The sequence below is a fragment of the Alosa alosa genome, chromosome 24, assembly GCF_017589495.1.
Source record: "Alosa alosa isolate M-15738 ecotype Scorff River chromosome 24, AALO_Geno_1.1, whole genome shotgun sequence".
In the NCBI taxonomy this organism is placed as follows: domain Eukaryota; kingdom Metazoa; phylum Chordata; class Actinopteri; order Clupeiformes; family Clupeidae; genus Alosa; species Alosa alosa.
This window is the reverse complement of record NC_063212.1, coordinates 16,169,200-16,188,891: the sequence shown is the minus strand read 5'-3', so window position 1 is coordinate 16,188,891 and position 19,692 is coordinate 16,169,200. Positions and strand designations below refer to the sequence as shown.

At 40.7% G+C, this 19,692-nt stretch overlaps 2 protein-coding genes across 2 annotated transcripts; both read right to left on the bottom strand.

The window, feature by feature from the left end:
• Window positions 1–6,790: 6,790 nt before the first annotated feature.
• Window positions 6,791–8,328, bottom strand: LOC125289757 (barrier-to-autointegration factor-like). The gene is made up of 2 exons (XM_048236732.1): window positions 8,253–8,328; window positions 6,791–7,411 (listed from the first exon to the last, which is right to left on the bottom strand). Exons 1-2 carry the CDS (start codon window positions 8,276–8,278, stop codon window positions 7,075–7,077), a joined length of 363 nt encoding a protein of 120 aa, XP_048092689.1. The 5' UTR covers window positions 8,279–8,328; the 3' UTR covers window positions 6,791–7,074.
• A 5,973-nt stretch (window positions 8,329–14,301) lies between these two features.
• Window positions 14,302–19,405, bottom strand: LOC125289156. Its single transcript, XM_048235858.1, has 2 exons — window positions 19,029–19,405; window positions 14,302–17,504 (listed from the first exon to the last, which is right to left on the bottom strand). Exon 2 carries the CDS (start codon window positions 17,479–17,481, stop codon window positions 16,735–16,737), a length of 747 nt encoding a protein of 248 aa, XP_048091815.1. The 5' UTR covers window positions 17,482–17,504; window positions 19,029–19,405; the 3' UTR covers window positions 14,302–16,734.
• Between the last annotated feature and the right edge of the window lie 287 nt (window positions 19,406–19,692).

The window sequence follows — 19,692 nt, the reverse complement described above, 5'->3', positions numbered from 1 at the left end:
TTGCTAAAGACTCTGCTAGGAGTCACTGCTAAGATTACATATATGTCACTTGACTGATAATATAGCTATGATCAGGAAAAATGTCTACAAATGTGTACAGACAATTTTTCATCAAAACTCCATTTAAATGAAAGAATGTGTTTAAACAGATTAACCTCAAGTGCAAAGAGATCAAGAACAAGATCACCTTACTTGTGTTATTATTCTTTGCACTGACTAAATGGTGCACTCACTCACCTTTTATATGAATGTATTATGGAACACGTCATAGCCAAATCTTGTTAATCTGGTCTGGGCAGTTTGAACTCTGAGCCCTCATTGTATCTGCGAACATTGGCATAATACATTTGCATAATAATCAAACCTCATAGTTTGGAGGGGGTCAAAATATGGACATCACAGGCTGATGACTGATGTCAGCTGATGTACTCTGATACTACCCCTTTTGAATACCTAGATACACATCTGCTCAAATGTTGATAATAGCCTATACCATCTTCCCTGGTACAGGGTGGCGTTGAGTAGGTTCTTCAGCACTGCATATTTCCTGTAAATACAATCACTTCTCTCATACATGCTTTTTTGGAATGTCAACAAAAAAGTTTGAGTGTCAAGTCGAAATGGTTACAATGGCTGCAAGACCTCAATCAAACTTGCACATGTAGTGTGATTGGTGATAACAAAGTTATTCATTCTGTGATGTTTACAAGTGGGTTGGAATTTCAAACCCCAAGGATCATATTTTTAGACACCCCTACCTAGTATAATCCTCAGAAGGTGTGGCTATTTGTTGGTGATTGTGCCCAATGCTGAAAGAATGTTAAGTTTACATTTCCATCCAGTTATGGAAATGTGTGGTTGGGTATCATCAGCATAGCAGATTTCCCGTAAATGGAAACTTTTTTGCTCTTTCTTTTATGTAGTTCACTTACAGTTTCTTGTAAACACTCAAACACACATTTTGGAATGTCAGCATAACAAAAGTTTGAACCCAAATGTGATTTTTTTTATGAGCATTTGTCATCCTGTTCAACCACATCAATGTACCTTATCATTATATTTACAGCTGTGATTATCTGTCTCTGATTGTGCCAAGTTCAGAAAGAATGTTAAGTTTCCATTTCGATCCAAATGAGGACATGTGTGGCTGTATGTCATCAGAATAGCAGATTACCTGTATTACTACCCTCTGTGCCCTTTCAGGCCTGGCATGGACTAGTTGCACAAAAGGCTCTCGGTGAGCTCGTTTGTTTCCTGTGGAGCTAGGTGTGTTTGAAACTGCCACTATTCTGAATGTAATTAGATGTACCGCAGAGCGGTACAAAATATGACTCCGCCCAATCCAGCACATTTTTTTCCACAAAAATAAGTCACGCTTGTCAAATTGTGTTCATTTCCTACTTTGTTCCTTTTTTGTGTATTTGTAATAGTGCAGAGTGTGTGGTTGTTTGTGTATGTGTGTGTGTCTAAGTTAGTTTTTTTTGTGTGTTTGTTTATGTAGGTGTGTTTGAATGTGTGAGGCATGTGTGTGAGGGTGTGTGTGTGTGTGTTTGTGTGCGTGTCGTGTGCATGCATGTATGTGTGTCTGCATGTGTACTAGTGTGTGTGTGTGTGTGTGTGTTTACGTGTCTTTTTGTGTGTGTGTGTGTGTGTCTTTATGAATGGTCGGAGATCGAACCAGCAACCCTTCGGTTCCAAGCCGGAAGCCCTAACCAGGCCACGACTGCCCTTCTTTTAGGGGCAGCCGTGGCCTACTGGTTAGCGCTTAGGGCTTGTAACCAGAGGGTTGCCAGTTCGAACCCCGGACAAGTAGGCATGGCTGAAGTGCCCTTGAGCAAGGCACCTAACCCCTCACTGCTCCCGGAGCGCCGCTGTTGTTGCAGGCAGCTCACTGCGCCGGGATTAGTGTGTGCTTCACCTCACTGTGTGCTGAGTGTGTTTCACGGATTGGGATAATTGCAGAGACCAAATTTCCCTCACGGGATCAAAAGAGTATATATACTTATATATACTTATACTCATACTTCTCTAATCTACTATAATGTTGCTAATAGTCTACCATCTTCCCAGCTACTGGGTGATGCTGAGTATAGTTTATGCCTGTATGGATCATAGGAGGGTGTTTTTGTGCAATACATACAGGACATTGTTTTTAGAGGAATGAATTGTGAACTGATATGGTTTATAAGATAGCAGACAGAACTCTTGATATTCCATTATTGTTTGGGGCTACTGTGCCCTGTACATAAGGGGAACTTGAATTTCCTTTTTAACTTTGGAAATGTGTGATTTTATGTGTGATTTTTTTTTTCAATGTGTGACATGACGACAACAGTATAGCCGTGATGTATTTAAGAATATGTTGACTGGGGCTGTGGCATTCTGGGAACAAACTTCCACTAATTGTTTATGTGTTTTAGACTTGTTTTGTAAGTTGTACCAACTTAAGTGTGCCCGACAATTTCGAGTCTTGTGTTAGTTGTGCCAGTAAGTCCTCCTTACTTACAATACTTAGTCCTTAAATTAGTTTGTTAGCATTTAATGATATAACTTGAATATTTGAGTTTGAAATACTGTGAAATACTGTAGGTTGGCTTTCTTTTTTAAGTAAAATCAGACGTTTTTTTAACACTGCAGGTGATGACAAAGTTATCAATGTGTGATTGTTTGCAAGAAGGTTGGCCTTTCAAAGCCAAAGCATCATACAGTATTTTTTAGAAAGCCTTACCTAACAGAATCCCCTAAAGGTTATCTGTTGGTGATCAGCATCACATATTTCTCTTAGATTAACTTTTGCTTTTGTTTAGGCAGTTCACTTACATTTTTGTCGTAATCACACACATTTTGGAATGTCCGCAAACAAGTTTGAACCCAGAGTTAGGGTGCTTCCAATGTGTTGCCTACATAACCTTAATGAATCTTTCACACATGGAATTTAGTATTTTGCATGACTTATGCAGGTGGGTTGACATTTCAAAGCCCTAGCGCCATCTTTGTAGTAACTCATGATTATTGCTGACTCATAGACTTGGAATTTCACCATTTTAGGGGCAAGGCCACTTGGCCTTCAGTTGGGCATATTTGGTGGGGGGCGCAAAGGCCACATGTCAGGGCACCAAGGCCAAAGTTAACTATACAGTAGGCTATAAAACATGACTACTAAACATGACAAAAACATGAAACATAACATATTATATAACAAATATATATATAACATATAACTGTAAATCATCTGATAATAATATTTACATATATCTAGGTTATATTTAACATTTATTTTATATTTGGCCTGTTATGAAATCATGTATTGAACAATTTAAGCACAACTCAGCTTTAAGATCTCTTAACTAAGTCTATTAATCTTTTCCTTGAAAAATACATTGCAATCTCAACCATAGATATTTTTAACAGTAAGAATCCTTTCCTATTCTTTAGGATTTGAAATTGGAGGCAAAATGATGTATGCATGTACAGTAGCTATCTGGTGTAAAGTGATCCAAAAAGAATCTACCTCAATGTGATAGAACTTCTTATTTCTAGTCCCTGTACTGTATGTGTCCTGTCATTATGTGTAGATTTGTAAGCTGATACTTGCTTACTTTTATTTCTGTAAAAATCCCTCTTTTTTGAGTGTACCTGATGATAAAGTATGGTGAGGCAAACAAATCAGTTTGAACAGGGAGAACTTGCAAGCTTTGGGTGCCCTTGAATCATCGGCTGCTGGTGTTTAAATATGTGGTTGGAGATGTCATACAATACATGATTGAGCATTCCTTTGTTTATAAGCATTTGGCATCCTGTTCAACGACATCAAAGTACCCCCCTAGCATTGTATTTTACAGGTGTGGTTATCTGTCTCCGATTGTGCCAAGTTCAGAAAGAATTTTAAGTTTACGTTTCCATCCAATTGAGGAGGTGTGTCTGTATGTCATCAGCACTGCAGATTTATCCGTCACACCAGAATCACACCAGTTTTTGCCTGCTTAATGATTGCTGGTGGGTTGGCATTTCAAAGTCCTAGAGTGGCATCTTTCTATTTTAACAGCCCATGTGATTATCACTCATAGCTTAGGGGCAGCCGTGGCCTACTGGTTAGCGCTTAGGGCTTGTAACCAGAGGGTTGCCAGTTCGAACCCCGGACAAGTAGGCATGGCTGAAGTGCCCTTGAGCAAGGCACCTAACCCCTCACTGCTCCCCGAGCGCCGCTGTTGTTGCAGGCAGCTCACTGCGCCGGGATTAGTGTGTGCTTCACCTCACTGTGTGCTGAGTGTGTTTCACGGATTGGGATAATTGCAGAGACCAAATTTCCCTCACAGGATCAAAAGAGTATATATAGTTATATATACTTATACTCATACTTCTCTAATCTACTATAATGTTGCTAATAGTCTACCATCTTCCCAGCTACTGGGTGATGCTGAGTATAGTTTATGCCTGTATGGATCATAGGAGGGTGTTTTTGTGCAATACATACAGGACATTGTTTTTAGAGGAATGAATTGTGAACTGATATGGTTTATAAGATAGCAGACAGAACTCTTGATATTCCATTATTGTTTGGGGCTACTGTGCCCTGTACATAAGGGGAACTTGAATTTCCTTTTTAACTTTGGAAATGTGTGATTTTATGTGTGATTTTTTTTCAATGTGTGACATGACAACAACAGTATAGCCGTGATGTATTTAAGAATATGTTGACTGGGGCTGTGGCATTCTGGGAACAAACTTCCACTAATTGTTTATGTGTTTTAGACTTGTTTTGTAAGTTGTACCAACTTAAGTGTGCCCGACAATTTCGAGTCTTGTGTTAGTTGTGCCAGTAAGTCCTCCTTACTTACAATACTTAGTCCTTAAATTAGTTTGTTAGCATTTAATGATATAACTTGAATATTTGAGTTTGAAATACTGTGAAATACTGTAGGTTGGCTTTCTTTTTTAAGTAAAATCAGACGTTTTTTAACACTGCAGGTGATGACAAAGTTATCAATGTGTGATTGTTTGCAAGAAGGTTGGCCTTTCAAAGCCAAAGCATCATACAGTATTTTTTAGAAAGCCTTACCTAACAGAATCCCCTAAAGGTTATCTGTTGGTGATCAGCATCACAGATTTCTCTTAGATTAACTTTTGCTTTTGTTTAGGCAGTTCACTTACATTTTTGTCGTAATCACACACATTTTGGAATGTCAGCAAACAAGTTTGAACCCAGAGTTGGGGTGCTTCCAATGTGTTGCCTACATAACCTTAATAAATCTTTCACACATGGAATTTAGTCTTTTGCATGACTTATGCAGGTGGGTTGACATTTCAAAGCCCTAGTGCCATCTTTGTAGTAACTCATGATTATTGCTGACTCACAGATTTGGAATTTCACCATTTTAGGGGCAAGGCCACTTGGCCTTCAGTTGGGCATATTTGGTGGGGGGCGCAAAGGCCACATGTCAGGGCACCAAGGCCAAAGTTAACTATACAGTAGGCTATAAAACATGACTACTAAACATGACAAAAACATGAAACATATCATATTATATAACAAATATATATATATATAACATATAACTGTAAATCATCTGATCATAATATTTACATATATCTAGGTTATATTTAACATTTATTTTATATTTGGCCTGTTATGAAATCATGTATTGAACAATTTAAGCACAACTCGGCTTTGAGATCTCTTAACTAAGTCTATTAACCTTTTCCTTGAAAAATACATAGATATTTTTAACAGTATTTTTTTAACTTTCCTATTCTTTAGGATTTGAAATTGGAGGCAAAATGATGTATGCATGTACAGTAGCTATCTGGTGTAAAGTGATCCAAAAAGAATCTACCTCAATGTGATAGAACTTCTTATTTCTAGTCCCTGTACTGTATGTGTCCTGTCATTATGTGTAGATTTGTAAGCTGATACTTGCTTACTTTTATTTCTGTAAAAATCCCTCTTTTTTGAGTGTACCTGATGATAAAGTATGGTGAGGCAAACAAATCAGTTTGAACAGGGAGAACTTGCAAGCTTTGGGTGCCCTTGAATCATCGGCTGCTGGTGTTTAAATATGTGGTTGGAGATGTCATACAAGACATGATTGAGCATTCCTTTGTTTATACGCATTTGACATCCTGTTCAACCACATCAAAGTACCCCCCTAGCATTGTATTTTACAGGTGTGGTTATCTGTCTCCGATTGTGCCAAGTTCAGAAAGAATTTTAAGTTTACGTTTCCATCCAATTGAGGAGGTGTGTCTGTATGTCATCAGCACTGCAGATTTATCCGTCACACCAGAATCACACCAGTTTTTGCCTGCTTAATGATTGCTGGTGGGTTGGCATTTCAAAGTCCTAGAGTGCCATCTTTCTATTTTAACAGCCCATGTGATTATCTCTCATAGCTTATGCAGCTCATGATATTCATCAGAAATCTGTATGATAAAGAATATTTTAAATCTGGATGTTTTTGAATATAACATGTACAAATGTGTTATTTTACACACATGAAATTACAGTATAGTCATAATATGCATTACCCCTCCCTTTCTCTCTCAGTCTCAAACATCCCTGTTATTATTATGTCCAAGCATCATTTGTATTGTAACATACTGTGTGTTTATTGCTGATGTCTTATTCAACTCTGAATTTTCCATCAGAAATCCAAAAAAGTATTCAATCTTATTTTGTCAATGTTGATATGAGCAGTAAAAATGCATTACTTTACACACAAAAATGACTTTAAAAAATAAAAGATAATTATTCCCTTTCAAGAGAACCTGATAATAAGCACAGAAACACCCCTTCATTTATTCTTTATTATAACAAGCATCCAGCCAATAAAAACAGACATGGTGATCACATGCCATTTAAGTGGTTTATAAATGCATTTATGATACTCTAGAGTCCACTTACAGTTGAATAGAAGTAACATTCATTCATACAGTTCATACTATTTTTTTTTTAGTCACAACAACAAGTATTGTAGCGAAGACCAATGGGAAATTTGTTATATGAGAAGTCATGTGACTCATGCACAGTACTGCCTGTATGTTTATTACATGCCCTCGGCCCAGTGGTGCATGGTGTTACAGGTTGTTGTCGGTCCACTCCCTCAGCGCACGGTAGCAGTCGCCCTGCTGCTTGGCGTAGGCTCCGCTCTCGTCTCTCAGCCAGCCCTCGAACTGGTTGCAGTTCTCGTGCACCGTCAGGTACTTCCCAAACACGTCGGTAGCATTGCGGTAGCCACTGGACTGCAGCTGGCTGCCATGGGCAGGCCCTATACCTGGCAGGGCCGTCACTGGCTTTCCCTTCATGGGCTCCGAGCAGAAGGACTGGTGCTTCTTGGACGTTGAAGACATGAGTGCAGATTGTCTAGTATAATGGGCGGGAGAGGTGGTTATCTGGTGCTTCCAAGCGAGGTCTCTGTTGAGCAAAAAACATGGTAGAAGTTCTGCTGTGCACTGTAGAAAAGGAAAGTCAGGGCTGTACAATTTCTCACACCATATAACGTTACAATTACATAAAAAGTCTAGCTTTGAATGAAACATGGCCATATTGTGTTCAAGTTGTCATTCCAATCGAGCAATCCATTTTTGTAATTGATTCATGTTAAGCGGATATACTGGGGGGGTTTTGTCACAGTTCCTAAACCACAAAACATGAAATTAAACAAACTCATGTTTTTCCATCAAAGAAAATGTTGAATTGACATTTTGGCACAGAAATGAATTTATCCAACAGAAAGATCAATGTGAAGCACCTAAGTACTGAACCAGTAAGGCAAATGAACACATATCGTTGAAATTACATGAATATTTAATGTAAACCTAATCAATTTCATTGGAATTACTTAATCAAATTGGGTTATCACAACATGAATCCATTTTGTAAACCGAAAGAGAAATTTTCAAGTTAAAATTTCTATAATATACTTTTTTTTTTTTGTTAATCTCTGGTGAGAGAATTTTGTTTTTAAGTGACATCAGAATTGTACATTTGAATCATGGACAGGCATTAGGCTTAAAATAAGGAAAATGGCTGTGTCTGAAATAAGCAGACGTTAGCAGAGATGTTCAAAGCCTTTATACTGTATGTAATGATCTATTTTCAAATCTTAAGCAACCCATCTACATCTGAATTCAGGCACAGCACCAGAGAAGCCCTGATGGGTGGAAATCCAAATCATTAAAATAAAAAGAAATAACGTTTTAGGCATAAAGAAAACTTCTTCAGAATTCTCTGAGGGATATAGGAGCCATCTTACCTGTTTGATGAGAGCTGGAACTCCATGGGAACTGCTGGAGAAGTGTCTGTCCTTTAGACAAACTGTTCGATAAACAATCCCCCCTTTTAACAACCTCCTTTTTTCAAAAGACTTATAAATCATCAGTTACTGAAATGTCATACATTTATGTGAATTTGACACATACAATCAAAAACAGAAGTTATGTGCCATGGCTCTGGCAAGGTGGAAAATACTTACAGCTTCTTCTACAGTGTAGGTTTCTATTTTACTCTTTTAGCCAAATCCTGACCCTTACTTTCTCTGAATATTATCTTTTGTAAAACAGTGATTTACTGCAGGAGCCTCCCTTTTCCAGCCAAACACACAGACCACCATCAGTTCATACAAAATATAGGGCACAGGTGGCCTGCTATGAGAACAGAAGGTCAAAGGTCAACTTGGCATGTAGCATTCTCTCTCTCTCTCTCTCTCTCTCTCTCTGTCTTCCCCCCCTTTTCCCAGGCTTCCATTTCCACTTTGGCTAAGGAATGCAGCAATGGGTGAGTGAACTTGATTTACATCCACATGGCTAGCTGAAGACTAGCAAAGGTCTCTCTTTATGCTTCAGTTATGTAAGATGCTTACATGGTTGTGTGGTTTTGTGAAAAGTATGTTATTTTTCTGTCCTTGCAAACATATTTCTTACTTATGATTGGATGCCATCATGGTGTCCACATGCCATCATGACAGTTGGGTTAGCCCCTTGAGCCGTGGATCTGCCCAAGGTTTCTTCCTTGGTAAGGGAGTTTTTCCTTGCCCCTGTTGCTCTTGGGTGCTCCTTGTTGGTGCCCCCACCCAATCCCAATCCTCCCCACCTTTTTTTATGCAGCCCTTGCCACTTAATCTACTAAACCCCTCTTCTACTGCACTCTTTTTACCTCCCATTAATGCACAAATAGGCTGACACCAGACATAATTTCACTGCATTTCTTACTTCCAGTAACTATATGCATGTGACAATAAACTTCCTTGTATCCTTGTATCCTTGACTATCTTTCGTGCACCTCCCTTCCTTGAGAGTTGAAGTATGTGCATCCCATCCCCAACACATGTGGTACCTCAGAGACTTTAATCAATTAAACCATTAATAAAATGCTAGTACTTTATAGAATGAAATGAGCCCAAGTAGTTATGGTTCCCTAGCCTTGTGAATCTCTGTTTATTTGGTCAGCTTCAAATTGTTTGTACTGCAAAGCTTATTTATTATTTCACCACAAAATTGATGATTTAACCCAGACATCAGATTAGTGATATCTTTAATGAACATTTACATGTGTCTTCATAGGATCAGTTGCATTCTGTAATGTAACAGGCTTGGGCTATACTGACAATTTACTGTCCAGTAGCCATTTAAAGGATCCTTATACCGTCTCTCTCTCCATCTATTTATTTCCATTTCAGCTTATAGGAATGTAGGGTGAGCGAATTGAAGCTTGATTTACATCTGCAGCGAGGCTACATTGTCAGTCCTCAAATTTATGGATGCAAATTCTATGGACCTTATCAGCACTTCCTTTTGCTTTATGAGTTCTCAGTTTGAAATAGTTACTGTAAACTGAAACTTAAGTCATCCTGGTCTAATTTTCACTTCTGTTTTTTAAAGAGGCAGGTGTTGGGTTGAAAAACTGCTTTGTGTTTCACAATATATTTCAAGTTCATCACACATTAAAAATGACAGCGCAGATTGTTTTGTAACAGACAGAAGATACATTTATTTGTTAACAAATCATTAAATCTCAACTTCAGTATAGAAAATGCAGTCATTTTAATTTTAAAGGATGTGTATAACAAGCAATGCAATTATCCAATAAAAATCTCCACCATAAAATATTGTGAAGCATATCATTTGAGAAGCAATTCAGATGCACCTTCTGAAACCTTAATTGTAGTCGTACACTGGTTTTTACTGTTGCCTATCCAGTGGAAGTTCCCTGACAACCAGCACACACAAAAGAGGGTCAGTGAGGACCCTCAGGTAAACAGCTGGATAGATCACCGTCATTGCCGCCATTATGCCATTCGCATGTCTCTTAAAGGAAGCCGGTGGTATTGATACCTGGGTAAGCTGAAATGCAAGAAATGGACCATACAACGCGAGAAAGCTAAGAGTGGCAACAACCAGCACTGTGCGATCTTTGTCCTGGACAGTCTCTGAGGAGTCTGGAGGGGTGGGGGTTGGTGTAAAGGTTAGCTTGCATGTGACACCCAGTAGTATCACTGCCAGTAACAGCCAGGTGAGGGTGACTGCAGCCGTCTGGGCAAATGGGTGAACAAACACAAACAGCAGGAGAAATACGCCCTCGAGTAGACAGAGGAGGATGGAGAGGGGTCGCCAGAACCTAAGGGAAGTGACCGGCAGGTACGTCCGGGCCATGATTCCCTCTAGCGCCACCATCTGGTGGAGGTGCAGACCACAGTACTTCACCCCGAAGAAGAGCAGGAAGATGGAGCCGCTGCGCGTGACGCCCGGCGCCAGCAGGTACGCCACCATGGCAGGGCTCAGGACCATCTCCAGGAGGTCAGTCAGGAGGAGCGCGATGACCAACGCTGAGCCTCGGCCCCTGTTGTGTTTATGGCGGCGTAGAACAGCTAGTGCCCAACCCACGAGTGGCAGACCCACACACATACCGGTTATCAGGAAGATGGAATGTCTTATATTGTAGCCATAGTCCCATGTCGTTGCGTTGGTCTTGGCAGGAGTTCCAGAGGAGAAGTTTAGATTGTAGACCATGATGCCCTGACTTTTTCACTGCAGTTATAGAAAGAAAAGTAAATTATTTTAGTCATCATGTAGTGGTATCATTTCTTCTAATCATATTCCTGATGTCAAGTCTCATCACAATGTTCCAACGAGACATCTTGTAAGTAAGTAAGTAACATTTATTCATAAAACACATTTAAACACAACTTTCATTGACCAAAATAAAACAAATAAAATAAAAATAAGTAAGCAAATGTGTTCTTACCTGTGCAAGAAGATTCAGCTATACTGCTGTTGCACTTGAGTTGACTGAACAGAATGTAATAGTGTGCTACTCACACACACCTATTTCTGTGATCCTGGTGTGTTTTTGGACTTCCTCATATTCCACCTGTCACTCTCGATCCTATTGTAGACTATACATAAAACTGATTTTGAATTTGAGATAAACAATTGATTGTAATATCACTTCTAAACCACACTGAATTTTCAGGGGCCGAACCGCTCAACACATCATCGGGGTCCATTTGGGGGACATACACAGTGTCTGTGGCAGGCATGCAAGTTTATGGACTGTTTTCCCTCCTTCCATCAGGGAGACTTAGGTCTCACACCAGTTTTTACCACAGCACCATAACCTTGTTGAGCACTTAAACCCAGCATCAGCCCAACTACCCCACTCTGTCTTTACAGCCATGGAGCACTTCAGTCCCCTTTATACCCTTGTTGCTTTTTTGTGCATGGACTGTGACTCTACCGCGGGTCTCATTGCCCCCATGTTTTCACTTGCATATATAGATATGTATTATCCAGTGCTTGAAGTGGAGAAAAAAAAGGTGCTGATACTCATCATTCACATGTATCATACGGTATAGCGAATGTATCAGCTGGTATCAAGGCATCAAATAAGCTATTATGCAAAAAAAAGACAGGTACGTTTAAGAATAAAATGTACTGTCTCACTTTGAGCACTGTTACTATCTATTTATCTATTTATCATTTTACTGTATGTATTTACTACCTATCTATTTACCATAACTGTTTTCTGTTTACTATTTACTATTACTGTCTACCTCGGGTCCTAATGCCCCCCGCACTATTAGGCCTACACAATTACAACACTATTACACAATTGAATTATCTGAGATTTGCTCTCTGTAGGCCTACTGCCAGTCTTTTAGGAACTGTGTGTGTGTGTGTGTGTGTGTGTGTGTGTGTGTGTGTGTGTGTGTGTGTGTGTGTGTGTGTGTGTGTGTGTGTGTGTGTGTGTGTGTGTGTGTGTGTGTGCGCAAGAGATACAGAGAAAAGTAGGCCTACACTCTGCATGTGTGACCCAGCATACTGGCGTCCCACTCCTTGGTAGTTTGCCACCTTGTGTTTACAAACTGATATTGCAATAATATTTACTTTGCTTTGCCAATAGAGGGAGTAGCAGTAGTATGAATAAAGTCCACTTAATTTGCCACCATATGAGGCTGAGCTGAAAATCACCAAAAATTATGTACTCAACAACAATAACAATGTCATAAGGATTGCAGAATAAATTTAGTTGTTTCAGTTTATGGATTCACATATAATCACAATAATTTACAAGTGGAGTTCTTTGTGAATGAAAATGCAAATGCAATGCAACCTTAGAAGACTAATCCTGGAATACAATAAAGTTGATTTGTTTTGTATGTACTGAAAGGCCCACATCTGTAAAATAATATGCCCTGTTAACTAAAAGTCCAGATGCATTTGAATTTGAAACAGTATCTGTATTGAATCAATATACAGTAATAGAATCACTTTCTGTATGCTCCATTATAGTTTTTTCTTTTAGAGCCCCCACATGCCTTTAAATTATTCAACACCTTACCTACTTAAAAGCCTAAGAGAGTAGTACCAGAATATGGAGTTGGAATCTTGGTTATCTCCAACCAACATCTTGTGTCCACCCAGAGGGATCTACTACAGAATAGTTCTCCATGGTCCAGAAAGGTAACCCATTCCATCAGAAATCAAAACTCCCAATCTTATGCACTGTCTGACGCTAAAGCATACGTCCTGATCCTGGCTTGTTAAAGTAATTAAGCTAATGATGATTCAAATTATATATTGTTTACATTTATGTATTTGCCTGGAGATTCCAGACCCAAATCCGAAAGATTAAGGGTATGGCCATGAATAATGTAATGGCCCAACTCGAGGGGCGGCACCAAGTTTATTGACTGATTCTGGACTTTGACGCAATTGGATAACACTACGACTGTCATCTCTTTAGCTCGCCACTGGCCCACCTATATCAGATACACAGATGTGATTGGTGCCCCACAATACAAGGGACATAAGTAATGAGCATCATTACTCATTGCAAGAGTGACTCGCTGCTGAGCAAATTTAAATTGTGGATTTCTCTGGATTTCCAAGGTATTTATGTACACTGCCGTTCAAAGGTTTTGGGGTCACTTATTAATTTCCATTGACTCTATTATAGACAGAATACCAGCTGAGATCAATTGCATTTTTTAATCAGGGCAACAATTTTCAGATTACATTATGTGCTTACATAATTGCAAAAGGGTTCTCCAATGTTTTCTCAGTTAGCCTTTTAAAATGATATTGGATCAGTAAACAGAATGTGCCTTTGGAACATTAGATGAATGGTTGCTGATAATGAGCATCTGTATACTTACCGGTATGTAGATATTGCATTAAAGATAAGCCATTTCTTTCTACAATAGTGAATTTACAACATTAATGATGAAAACAAGGACATATCTCAGTGACTCCAAACTTTTGAACGGTAGTGTACTTGCTATGTCATCTTGTGGAGGCAAAAAACAGAATCTTGCAAGAGGTTGTAAACAATTTCAATTGGCACTGACATTAGCAGATAGTGTTTAGAAATCTCCCAGGTATACCTCTTTGTACTCTAAAACCACTAGGCAGTCACCGCTGTGTGAGATGGGATGGGAGTCTGGCCAGATGTCAACTAAGCTCTGGAGTCTAATGGAAGCCTGAGGAAATGAACACAGAGAAGCTGTGTGAGTCTGGTTCCAAATGTGGTGCTCTCCATGGTGCTGAAACTAGAAGCCCCTGGTGGGACCCATACAGTACATACGTCTGAAAAATATAACCGTTTGAGAGACAAGAAATGATGAGAAATACAAAGAATTTGTCTGTTTTCCTGTGTAGGCAATGTGCATAGGTAATGCGCATAATGCAATATACCGTTGCATGTATCTCCAGGACAAACTAATACAATGTAGAAGGCTGGAGAACTTTATTTTTAGAACTTAGGCCAATGCAAAAGACAATAAATGACACCATCAGACTGGGTGGTCAATCAGAGGCTAGTTTATTTTCTATCACAGGCAACAAGTTTGTAGAAACTTTCAAGAGATGACAAATAGCATACAAGTGTTTTTTGTTTTTTGTCTTTCGTTTACAAAGAACACTTAACAGCAACGTCAGTCATTGGGTACATGCCACTGGCGAAGATGATAAATACAGAGTGGCCATGACAAGCCCCCTTCGACCTAAAAGCCCCAGCCTGCAGATGCACGTACCAGTGGAGGAGGGGAGCAGTAGGGGGTATAGCACCGGTAAACATGGGACTGAGTGCTAGCACACTGGCACGTCTGGCTGTAGGCGACTGTGACTCGTCTGCTCTGACCACCACTGGTACGCTCATCTTAGGTCCGTGAAGAAAACGTCCACGGACCGTTCAGTGAGGCTTCAGGTTTCGCAAACCAGGTGTGTGTGTGTGCGCGCGTGCACGTGTGTGCGTGCGCGCACATTGTCTGTCTCTGAAAATCACTCTCGTCTCATGATATAGCTAGGAAATGAGAGAAGGTGAGTGATGTTTGTGTCAACACAATATCTATAGTAATCAAGGTGTGTTCTATTTATGTAAGAATTGTGAACGTTAGTTGGAGACATTCAAACAATTATGGAACTCAGGTACTGTATATATAAGTATGTGTTCAAAGAATACTGTAATGTTTTCACTTGAGGTTAGGTGAAATATGTGACCTGTGTAGATATAGGTGGATTATGAGAGGTAAACTGGCTTGTTAGCTATAACTTGACCATGATGAATGATTTTCAAGTTCCCCCATAACACAGAGTAGATTGTCTTGTAAGATCTAATCACACTATGATTCTGAATACAAAATGAAAACCAGTCCTCCATTTTTTCTGTTAACAGTCTCATAACGCGATTTTTGTCTGTAAGTTTATGGGTGAATGAGTTGTACATTCACGGTGTTGTAGAATGCATTGTGCTGTTGTACATGCAAAATGTCCTTGATAAGTCAAGTTAAACGTGTTGAATTGGCATTTCATAAATGAACATGCAGAGATCTGAATGATCTAAGTGCAAAGAAAGTGGTTCAGTTCAGGTGAGCGCTGGGTTGTCTAACGGAAACAAAAACACCAAAAAGAAGCATCCTCCTTGAGGTTTATGTTACTGTTGTGTAACAAGATATTTGTGTGACATCAGAGTAAAAGGACAGAGATTTTCCTGACTTGCTGCTTGAGGCAAGAAAGTAAAATCTTTGACCTTGTGATTTCATAATGTGTTGGGAAGTGAATGTTATGAAATAGATACATTTACTTTGCAGTAATGTTGGTACTGTAGTTGTAATGCAAGTCAATATCCCTGTACATTTTTTACTTTTTACATAAATCAAGAGTAAAAACAAAACATTGTAAGGTTGTAAACAACATTTTTCCTAAAGACAAATCAGATAATAAATATGTTCATCGTTACAATAACATAATTTATCATATTTTTGTAACCAGGACAGTGAATCTGATTTATGGATGGATAAAGTTACACCAGAATGTAAAACCTATTACGAAATACAAAATACCCCTGTAAGAAATGTATCAAAATAAACTACAACTTACTGATGTAAAAATGCATTGAATTGAAAGACAGTATTTTGTATTTTGAAATTCTGTTCTACTGGAGGAAAATTAAATCAAATAAACTGAAAATAAGAACACACCCAGACTGACATAAAATCACTAGTGTACAAAAAAGTTATACGACACATCAGAGCTAATTGGTATTTAACAGTGTTTTTACAGTTATTTTACAGGTTCAGAGGAAATATTACATTTTACTATGTTGTGCCCTTTTAAAGATGCCGATATCTGGTATTTTCTTTTAAGATGGTGCCATAAGGCCAAGAAAATGAGTAGAGCTAGAAGGCTACCCCATCCCTCCTGACAAAAACTGGTACCTTTTTTCTCTTTCAAAGCCTTTGTTTCACTGTAGCCTACAATTTCGTTTCATTTCAATTACAATTTACAAATTGATTGTAGGGTCCCTTCTGAATGGCTTGGTTGCCGGGTAACACAGGAGGCCACAGACATGCATGTGCCTTCTCAGATGTTGACGAGGTCCGAAAAATAAGGCGCAAAAGTCAGTTGAGTTTGAGTCGAGCGAAACATCTGTGCAACACTTAATCGCGATTTAGGTGTGTAACTAAATTTTGTTATTTTTTTTTTTGGGGCGGTGTGGGGAGCAGGGGGGCACCTTAGCGTGGACTTCCTTCCTTCCACAGCACTCATCCAAGACACTCACAGGTAAGGATGGGGGTGGGGGGGTTGGGTCAGTTCAAACTCATCCGTGGCACACTAGGGATATCTGTATCTATTTGTATTTCGGGAATATCCTTGAAGTAGAGCACGCACAAGACAGGGTCGACCACCAGCTGCAAGACGACCACCGAGAGACAGCCAACCATGGCGTATTCGTTGACCTCAGGCTCCTGCGGCGAGTCGTGCTCGAAGAGTATGCCACGCGCGAAGAAGTGCGGCACATAGACGACAAGCAGGCTCGCGACGGCCAGCGCCAGTCGCCCGTTCTTCTTGGCCCTGTACCAGCCATCCCTCAGGCGGCTGGTACAAGTAGGTGAGCACGGCGGTGGCGATGAACAGCACCACAGCCAGAAGGAACCACACGATGTACGCGGCCGGACACTCAAGGTGCGGCGCCGCGCCCACGTAGGCCACCAAGAAGACCCACTCGAGCAGCGACACGGCCACGGTGACCAGCACGAAGGGCCAGCTGGCGGTGAGCATGGGGTTGACCAGGGCCAGGACGCCCTCGAGCGCGGCCAGCTGATGGAAGTGCAGGCCGCAGAACTGCATGCCCAGCCACAGGAAGAGCATGAGGCGGCACTTGATGGACGTGATGAGGCAGACGCCGCGCGCCAGCACGATCACCACCACCGAGCTCATCACTAGCTCCAGGAAATCGAAGAGGAGCGCCGAGGCCATGAAGGCCGTCACGCGCCCTCCGCGACGCAGGAAGACGTGGAGCCGACGCAGCGCCCAGATGAGCAGGGGCAGGCCCAGGCAGATGCCTGCCGACAGGAAGATGGCCACCTGTATCATGAGCACAGCGAAGGTGGTGCCGAAGTCGTCCCGGTGGTCCAGGAGCATGTTCTTCTGCCGAAAGTCCATGCTGCGGTGGCGGGGGTCCAAGGTGTGAGGGTTATGGTCCATGGTGCCCCAAGTGTTTGGTTAAGCTGTTTTGATATAAAAATGACACAATCACAAAACGGTTGAAAACGAACACTTCCTGGACTCAAAAACTGTTTGTTTGAGGTGATCTTTGGATGGGAAACGTAATATCCAAAACAAGATAAACTCCAAAGAGCTCTCTTTTTTAAACAGGAGCAGACATTGTAAACCTTTAAAACCTCTGATGCATTTAAGCATCAAACCTTCATCATGGACTGTGAGTGAGTGTGTGCAAATATCAGTGTGTTGATTTTGGTGATATTTTGTTGCATATCTGTCAATAAGAAAATGTATGTTAGTAATAGTGAGACCACTGATGACTTATGATGTTCCCATGGCAGTCCGTGAGCACTTAATAGGGCTTATCATTACGGAGTCTCCTTGTGTTAAACAGCCATTCTAGAAAACGATTTGTATCCGGTGCTTTCCGGTACAGCGGTGGTTTTATATTCTAGCCTTAATTGTCCATTTCATATGGTAAGTTAACTAGCTCGAATCCAATGCTTCATTGTGGACTTGAAAGGTGTCAACGCAGGTGGCGGCAAAACACAACGAGCAAGGTCCCTTTAAAAATTTTATACGTTCTGGTCGTTTATGGGACGGCACCGATGTAATCCCATATCTGATAAAGCGGGCTGTGCCCCTCCTGCACTGTTTATATAGGCTGTGCCGCAGACGTGTAAAGTGGAGGTTATCAGATAAAACTCCTCGGGATGGAAACGAAATCTGAGAAATCAGACATAGTTCGCTGCAGCTGAATAAAGTAACCTATCGCAGACACGATTATTCATAATCTGCAAACAATATCTCACAAGTTGTTTCAACAGCACAGATAGACATATTGTCGCAACATTAAAGACCATCGCCTTTTGATAACGTGGATGCAGTCAGCATTTGCAAGGGATGCGGTGGATGTCTCGGTTTCAGTTCATTGCAGGTGACTTGTGTTTAGAGCTACGTCTCAAACTAAAACGTCGGCATGACGAAATGTGGAAAGCATACAGCAACATGATAGTCTATCATTGCAGTAGATCAATGCCGTTATCGGAGTTGGTGTGCAGGTGGGAATTTTTCGACTATAGTAACAGCAATCGGAGCAGGGGGATGTGGAGGGGGGAGCCGTTATGCTAGGTGGAGTGGGACGTGGGCAGAGGGGGCTTCACTAGCGCGGTTTTCACTGAACCGATGCCGCCCCCAGGACACAGCCCGTCACTAACCCATGTATAGGCTTCTAGGGCACTTTCGGAAAAACACAGCCACATCGTCTTCCCTGTCATGTACTAAAGGACCACACTAAAACTACCCCCCGCGTGCCACCCATGGCTAGACGCCAAAATGACAGTTATGCAGTGTTAGAGTCAGGAGCCTAGGCTTTGCATATTTTCTCCTCACATAATTATGCAAGAACAGGAATGCGGGTTTTGCGAGCATAAAATTACTCATATTCTCCGGACGACGTAAAAGTACGACTGAAAGGCGTTGTCAGAGCCTGTATTTTAAGTTGAGTGTGGGTGTATATAGTGCTGTACCTTGTATGTCTTCCAAACGCAAGTTCCTTCGTTGCTCCAGTGCACGGGGTGTGGTTCCGGACCTTCTGGATCAAGAATACGCTCCTTGCTGACGTCTATTTCCAAACATGGGAGACACTCAGACCGCTTATTAGGCTAGGCTACAGGCGATGGGGAGAGACGGACCGAGAGAACGAGAGACGCAAAACGAGAGAGGGAGTAGTATGGAAGAGAAGAGTCCATACAACCTCTCTTACACAATGCTGAGACAATAGAAATGACCAGTAGAAGAGAGTTAACTCTGACAAGCACTGGGACGGACGGACGGACACACACACACACACACACACACACACACACACACAGAGAGAGAGGCGCTGAGGCTATTTGCAATTGTTCTATAGTATAACCTAGTGGATAGAAAATGCCTCTCAAGCAAGTCAAGTGACAAGACCCATACTAAGAGCATGTTAGATCCTGATACTCATTCACATGTTTTTGTGAAAAGCTGGCATAAAGTAGTCTATCAACAAACATGCATATTTCCATCATGGCTAAATATTATTTTCCTTAATGTAAAGTATTGGACAAAAAGACCAGCACACACATAAAGGAACTCAGGATGAAAACGTGACAGTTTGGAGAGGCTATATAATTGGTATTGACATTGAACCTTTTGGATAGG

Coding starts and splice junctions, on each gene's coding strand:
- LOC125289156 (XM_048235858.1), bottom strand. CDS start 17,481: ATGGACCATAACCCTCACACCTTGGACCCCCGCCACCGCAGCATGGAC.
- LOC125289757 (XM_048236732.1), bottom strand. CDS start 8,278: ATGGAGTTCCAGCTCTCATCAAACAG. Junction 7,412..8,252: donor TTCCAGCTCTCATCAAACAG/GTAAGATGGCTC, acceptor TTTGCTCAACAG/AGACCTCGCTTGGAAGCACC.